Source organism: Zonotrichia albicollis, chromosome 20 (genome assembly GCF_047830755.1).
Source record: "Zonotrichia albicollis isolate bZonAlb1 chromosome 20, bZonAlb1.hap1, whole genome shotgun sequence".
Classification (NCBI taxonomy): Eukaryota; Metazoa; Chordata; class Aves; order Passeriformes; family Passerellidae; genus Zonotrichia; species Zonotrichia albicollis.
Genome location: NC_133838.1, coordinates 10782053 through 10789897, shown reverse-complemented (window position 1 = coordinate 10789897; position 7845 = coordinate 10782053). Strand labels below are relative to the sequence as shown.

Here is a 7845-nt window from a genome sequence, read left to right as displayed (position 1 = left end):
TTCAGCCCCCCTTAACCCCCCCACTCAGGGAATGGTTCCTCCCCGCCCACCTGGACCCCCCTCAGCGATGGTACATCCTCCCCCCCCCGTCCCCCGCCACAATGGTACAGCCCAAGCTCTCCCGGCGCTCAGCCTAACTTGCTAGGTGCCGCTGCGGCTTACGATTGGTCAGTGGGCGGGAGGGGGCGGAACGGAGAGCTACGATTGGACAGAACAGCGCGGGAGGCGGGGCCGCGGGCCCGGGGCGGGCAGGGTTGGTTGCGCGGCGCGGCGGCGGGTCGGGCGCTGTGAGGGGAGGCAGGAAAATGGCGCTGACGCAGGGCACGAAGCGCAAAGTCTGCTACTACTACGATGGTGAGGGGCTGCGGGCACCCGCCGGGGCCGCCGGGCCGCGGGGGAGCCGTCCCGGGGCGGGGGGGAGCGGGGGGCTGAGGGGGCGGGGTTGAGGGGTGAGGGGAGAATGGGGGGGGTGGGTGTGAGGGGTCGCTGAGGGGGAATGGGGAGGGGGATGAGGGCAATGGGGTCACTGAGGGAGGATGGGGGTGGGATGAGAGCTTGGGAATGGGGGATCTTTGGGGTCATGGAGGTGAGGGGGGGTTTAAAGGTTGTGGGGAGGGATATTGGGGGTGTTGATGGGCAGGGGAGGTCAGGGGGTGGGATCAGGGGTGGCGTGGGGTTTTTAATGGGGTTGAGGGGCGTAGGAAGCGTGTGGGGAGCACTGGGGGGGACAATGGGGTGAGGGGGGGAAGATCGGGGGGTGGGATGGGGAAATTGGGAGATTTAGGGCAAGATCGGGGGGATAGGGAAATGGGGAGATCTGGGAGTTTGGGGGAAGATCAGGGGGATGAAGAAATGTGAGAATTTGGGGGAAGATCAGGGGGATGAGGAAATGTGAGGATTTAGGGGAAGATCAGAGGAATGGGATGGGGAAATGTGGGGGATTGGGATTTGGGGGAAGAGGAAATGTGAGGATTTAGGGGAAGATCAGAGGAGTGGGATGAGGAAATGTGGGGGATTGGGATTTGGGGAAAGATCAGGGGGATCAGGAAATGTGAGAATTTGGGGATTTGGGGGATGAGGAAATGTGAGGATTTGGGGGAAGATCGGGGGATGGGATGGGGAAATTGGGAGATTTAGGGCAAGATCGGGGGGATAGGGAAATGGGGAGATCCGGGAGTTTGGGGGAAGATCGGGGGGATGAGGAAATGTGAGAATTTGGGGGAAGATCAGAGGAGTGGGATGGGGAAATGTGAGAATTTGGGGATTTGGGGGATGAGGAAATGTGAGAATTTGGGGGAAGATCAGGGGGATGAGGAAATGTGAGGATTTGGGAGTTTGGGGGAAGATCGGGGGATGAGGAAATGTGAGGATTTAGGGCAAGATCAGAGGAGTGGGATGGGGAAATGTGGGGATTGGGATTTGGGGGAAGAGGAAATGTGAGAATTTGGGGGAAGAACAGAGGGATAGGGAAATGTGGAGATCTGGGATTTTGGGGCAAGATCAAGGGGATTAGGAAGTGTGAGAATTTGGGGGAAGATCAGAGGAGTGGGATGGGGAAATGTGAGAATTTGGGGATTTGGGAGAAGATGTGGGGGAATGGGGAAATGTGGGGATTTGAAGATTGGGGGAAGATCAAGGGGGTGAAGAAATGTGAGGATTTGGGGGAAGATCAGAGGAGTGGGATGGGGAAATGTGGGGGATTGGGATTTGGGGGAAGAGGAAATGTGAGGATTTAGGGGAAGATCAGAGGAGTGGGATGAGGAAATGTGGGGGATTGGGATTTGGGGAAAGATCAGGGGGATGAGGAAATGTGAGAATTTGGGGATTTGGGGGATGAGGAAATGTGAGAATTTGGGGGAAGATCAGGGGGATAGGGAAATGTGGAGATCTGGGATTTTGGGACAAGATCAAGGGGATTAGGAAATGTGAGAATTTGGGGGAAGATCAGAGGAGTGGGATGGGGAAATGTGGGGATTGGGATTTGGGGAAGAGGAAATGTGAGAATTTGGGGATTTGGGAGAAGATGTGGGGGAATGGGGAAATGTGGGGATTTGGAGATTGGGGGAAGATCAAGGGGATGAAGAAATGGGGAGATCTGGGGATCTGGGGGATGAGGAAATGTGAGGATTTAGGGGAAAATCCAAGGGATGAGGAAATGGTGGGATTTTGGAAATTGGGGGAAGATCAGGGAGATGGGGAAATGAGATTAGGGGGAAGATCAGGGGGGTGAGATGAGGAAATGGAAGGATTTGGGAAATTGAGGAAATGGGGAAATGTGAGGATTTAGGGGAAGATCAATGGGGAAATAGAGAGATCCCAGTCCTGCCCCTCTCCCTTCCCTGCTCCCCTTGTGTCACAGACCTTGTGCAATTCTCTGAATTCAAATAAAAACTCATTCTTGCTGCTTCTTCCCCTCTCTAAGGAAGTGCAGGAGGCTTTTCCAAATCCTGTCCTATTTTTTCCCTCTAAAAATGTGATTTTCTCCCTCTAAAAATGCAATTTTTCCTGCTAAAAATGTGATTTTTTTCCCCTCTAAAATGTGATTTTTTCCCCCTCTAAAATGTGATTTTTCCCCTCTAAAAATGTGATTTTTTTCCCTATAAAATGTGATTTTTCCCCCTCAAATGGAAGGTTTTGAGCCCTGCTGTTTCTAATTTTTAAAGGCATTTAATTCCATCTCAAATATGAAATAAGAAATAATAACATGAATATGAAATATGAAATAAGAGCACTTGTTTTGTTTGTAATTCTGCTGCTGCCCTGCACAAGAATTTCACAAATTTGGCTTCCACATTTTGTGATGAGCTTTTAGTCCCTTTTTTTTTTTTAATTTTTAAAATCTTAGTGCCTTTTAAATCTTTAAATTTTATTCCTTTTTTTTTTAATTTTTAAATTTTAGCGCCTTTTTTTTTAATTTTTAAATTTTTTTTTGCTTTTAAATTTTTAAATAGGGATTTTTAAAAGCCTCATTGAATTCTCTGCTTCTATTTCCTCTGCAGAGCCTCAAATATTTATTGAAAGTTTCCCAAAATTTTGATTTTTAGGTGGTAAAATCCATCCCTGAAAATTGGCAAAATTTCAGAGAATTGAATTATTTTCAATGGGAAAAATGTATTTAATTAAAAAAAAATTCAGGAATCCACAGGGAACACGAGCTCAGGTTTAACCCATTAAAAAATGGGAATTTTTAAAAGCTTCACTGAGTTCTATTTTCACTGCAGAACCTCAAATATTTATTGAAAATTCCCCAAATTTTTCATTTTGAGGTTGTAAAACCCATCCCTGAAAGTGACAGTGTAGATTAGCAAAATTTCAGGAAATTGAATTATTTTCAATGTGGAAAAATGAATTTAATTTTAAAAAATTGTATTTAGTGAAAGAACAACCAGGTAAATTCCTGGGTGAGGGGGGATTTGCAATTCTGACATCTTTTAAAAATAAATCCACTGAAAATTTCTAAAGGAAGAAAAGCTGTTTGTGCTGATGAAATATGAATTTAAATATTAATTTTGCTCTCTGAGTCACTGGCCAGACCGGATTGGAGCTTCCCAACAGGAGCTGGAAAATGAACCTTGGCACAGAGAAATTCCTGCTCCCTGCAGGGCATGGGGGATCTGAAAGGGAAATTTTGGGGAATTGCAGGGAAAGGAAGTGGGGTAAAAAATCCCATTTTTAGTTTGGAGCAGCAAATCCACTTGGGGAGGTCCTGGAAAAGAATTCCTGGGGGATTGGGAGGGATAAAAAAGGGTGAAAAGTGGAGCTGTAAGATCCCAAATCTGGGAAATATCCCTGGGACTGAGCCCAAATTTTGGAAATATCCCTGGCACTGATCCCAAATCTGGGACTGATCCCAAATCTGGGAAATATCCCTGGGACTGATCCCAAATCTGGGACTGATCCCAAATCTGGGAAATATCCTTGGCACTGATCCCAAATTTTGGAAATATCCCTGGCACTGATCCCAAATCTGGGAAATATCCCTGGGAATGATCCCAAATCTGGGACTGATCCCAAATCTGGGAAACATCCCTGGGAATGATCCCAAATTTTGGAAACATCCCTGGGACTGATCCCAAATCTGGGACTGATCCCAAATCTGGGAAATATCCCTGGGACTGATCCCAAATCTGGTTCATCCCTGGGAATGATCCCAAATCTGGGAAATATCCCTGGGATTGATCCCAAATTTTGGAAATATCCCTGGGATTGATCCCAGATCTGGGAGATTCCTCCTCTGCCACAGCCATGGAATGGTTTGGGTTGGATTGGAAGCTGATCCAGCAGCAAGGATCCAATTCCAGCCCCTTCCCAAGGACTGGTGGCATTCCAAATTCTCTTTTCTCAAATTTGAGGATGGAATTCCAAATTCTCTTTTCTCAAATTTAAGGGTGGAATTCCAAATTCCCTGTCTCAAATTTGAGGATGGAATTCCAAATTCCCTGTCTCAAATTTGAGGGTGGAATTCCAAATTCCCTGTCTCAAATTTGAGGGTGGAATTCCAAATTCCCTGTCTCAAATTTGAGGGTGACATTCCAAATTCCCTGTCTCAAATTTGAAGATAAACCCTGAATCCATGGATTTCCCTGTGCCAATCTTGGAGATCTTCCTTTGCCATGGACATAATCCAGCATCAAGGATCCAAAATTCCAGCCCCTTCCCAAGGATTGGTGGAATTCCAAATTCCCTGTTTCAAATTTGAGGGTGGAATTCCAAATTCCCTGTCTCAAATTTGAGGGTGGAATTCCAAATTCCCTGTCTCAAATTTGAGGGTGGAATTCCAAATTCCCTGTCTCAAATTTGAGGGTGACATTCCAAATTCCCTGTCTCAAATTTGAAGATAAACCCTGAATCCATGGATTTCCCTGTGCCAATCTTGGAGATCTTCCTTTGCCATGGACATAATCCAGCATCAAGGATCCAAAATTCCAGCCCCTTCCCAAGGATTGGTGGAATTCCAAATTCCCTGTTTCAAATTTGAGGGTGAAATTCCAAATTCCCTGTCTCAAATTTGAGGATGGAATTCCAAATTCCCTGTCTGAAATTTGGGGGTGGAATTCCAAATTCCCTGTCTGAAATTTGAGGGTGGAATTCCAAATTCTCTTTTCTCAAATTTGAGGATGGAATTCCAAATTCCCTGTCTCAAATTTGAGGATGGAATTCCAAATTCCCTGTCTCAGATTTGAGGATGGAATTCCAAATTCCCTGTCTCAAATTTGAGGGTGGAATTCCAAATTCCTTGTCTCAGATTTGAGGATGGAATTCCAAATTCCCTGTCTCAAATTTGAGGGTGGAATTCCAAATTCCCTGTCTGAAATTTGAGGGTGACATTCCAAATTCCCTGTCTGAAATTTGAGGGTGACATTCCAAATTCCCTGTCTGAAAATTGAGGATGGAATTCCATATTCCCTGTCTCAAATTTGAGAGTGGAATTCCAAATTCCCTGTCTGAAATTTGAGGATGGAATTCCAAATTCCCTGTCTCAAAATTGAGGATGGAATTCCAAATTCCCTGTCTGAAATTTGAGGATGGAATTCCAAATTCCCTGTCTCAAATTTGAGGGTGACATTCCAAATTCCCTGTCTGAAATTTGAGGATGGAAATTCCAAATTCCCTGTCTCAAATTTGAAGGTGACATTCCAAATTCCCTGTCTCAAATTTGAGGGTGACATTCCAAATTCCCTGTCTGAAATTTAAGGATGGAAATTCCAAATTCCCTGTCTCAAATTTGAGGGTGGAATTCCAAATTCCCTGTCTGAAATTTGAGGGTGGAATTCCAAATTCCTGTCTCAAATTTGAGGGTGACATTCCAAATTCCCTGTCTCAAATTTGAGGGTGGAATTCCAAATTCCCTGTCTGAAATTTGAGGATGAAATTCCAAATTCCCTGTCTGAAATTTGAGGATGGAATTCCAAATTCCCTGTCTCAAAATTGAGGATGGAATTCCAAATTCCCTGTCTCAAATCTGAAGGTGACATTCCAAATTCCCTGTCTGAAATTTGAGGATGGAATTCCAAATTCCTGTCTCAAATTTGAGGGTGACATTCCAAATTCCCTGTCTCAAATTTGAGGATAAACCCTGAATCCATGGATTTCCCTGTGCCAATCTTGGAATTTCTTCCTCTGCCATGGAATGGTTTGGGTTGGGACATAATCCAGCATCAATGATCCAAAATTCCAGCCCCTTCCCAAGGATTGGTGGAATTCCAAATTCTCTTTTCTCAGATTTGAGGGTGGAATTCTAAATTCCTTGTCTGAAATTTGAAGGTGGAATTCCAAATTCCCTGTCTCAAATTTGAGGATGGAATTCCAAATTCCCTGTCTCAAATTTGAAGATAAACCCTGAATCCATGGATTTCCCTGTGCCAATCTTGGAGATCTTCCTTTGCCATGGACATAATCCAGCATCAATAATCCAAAATTCCAGCCCCTTCCCAAGGATTGGTGACATTCCAAATTCTCTTTTCTCAAATTTGAGGGTGGAATTCCAAATTCCCTGTCTGAAATTTGAGGGTGGAATTCCAAATTCCCTGTCTCAAATTTGAGGGTGGAATTCCAAATTCCCTGTCTCAAATTTGAGGATGGAATTCCAAATTCCCTGTCTCAAAATTGAGAGTGGAATTCCAAATTCCCTGTCTCAAATTTGAGGGTGGAATTCCAAATTCCCTGTCTCAAATTTGATGATGAACCCTAAACCCATGGATTTCCCTGTTCCATAAAAGTGCAAAATCCCAGGAGAAGCAGAAATAAACCCCACAGGAGCTGGAATTGCTGACACAAACTCCTTTCTGCTTGCAGGGGATGTTGGGAATTATTATTATGGCCAAGGACATCCCATGAAACCCCACAGGATCCGCATGACCCACAACCTGCTGCTCAACTATGGGCTCTACAGGAAGATGGAGATCTATGTAAGTTCATTATTTCCTGTTATAATTTGTATTTTAGCCTTTAATTGTGGAGCTTTTCTCTGGGAGGAAAGGAATAAACCCCCATTTGTTGTGTTTTGAAATTCAAAATTTTATCCTTGAAATTCAATTTATTTCTACATCTCCCTATATAGCTCACCAACAATGCCATTTTTCCTTTTCAAATTTCCATTTCCAGTCCCATATTTCCCCCCAGGAACTGGGAAAAATCTGAATTAGGGAATAAATCCCAAAGCTGTGTTTCTGTCTTTGCTGCTCAACTATGGGCTCTACAGGAAGATGGAGATCTATGGAAGCTCATGATTTCCTGCCATAATTTGTATTTTAGCCTTTAATTGTGGAGCTTTTCTCTGAGAGAAAAGGAATAAACCCCCATTTGTTGTGTTTTGAAATTCAAAATTTTATCCTTGAAATTCAATTTATTTCCACACCTCCCTATATAGCTCACCAACAATGCCATTTTTCCCTTTCAAATTCAGATTTTTCCCAGTTCCTGGGGGGAAATGTGGGACTGGAAATGGGAATTAGGGAATAAATCCCAAAACAACCCTTGCTGTGTTTCTGTCTTTGCTGCTCTACAGGAAGATGGAGATCTATGTAAGCTCATGATCTCCTGTCATAATTTGTGTTTTAGCCTTTAATTGTGGAGCTTTTCTCTGAGAGAAAAGGAATAAACCCCCATTTGTTGTTTTTATGTATTTCTGATTTTTCTCCTTGTGTTTTAGAGAGGCTTTGCAGACTGCAAAACTGATTTTTATCCTTGAAATTCAAATTATTTCCACATCTCCCTTTGTAACACCAACAATGCCATTCTTGCCTTTCAAATTCAGATTTTTCCCATTTCCTGGGGGGAAATGTGGGACTGGAAATGGGAATTAGGGAATAAATCCCAAAACAACCCTTGCTGTGTTTCTGTCTT

The 7845-nt window shown here is 44.0% G+C and overlaps 1 protein-coding gene across 1 annotated transcript in view; it reads left to right on the top strand.

Annotated features, from left to right (window-relative positions):
- The first annotated feature begins 228 nt into the window (after positions 1 to 228).
- The window catches only part of HDAC1 (histone deacetylase 1), a 40837-nt gene continuing 33220 nt past the window's right edge, over positions 229 to 7845 (top strand). The window contains exons 1-2 of the mRNA XM_074555577.1: positions 229 to 354; positions 6796 to 6908. Of these exons, the coding sequence (XP_074411678.1) occupies positions 306 to 354; positions 6796 to 6908 (162 nt within the window). The 5' untranslated portion in view covers positions 229 to 305. The remainder of the gene's footprint in view (positions 355 to 6795; positions 6909 to 7845) is intronic.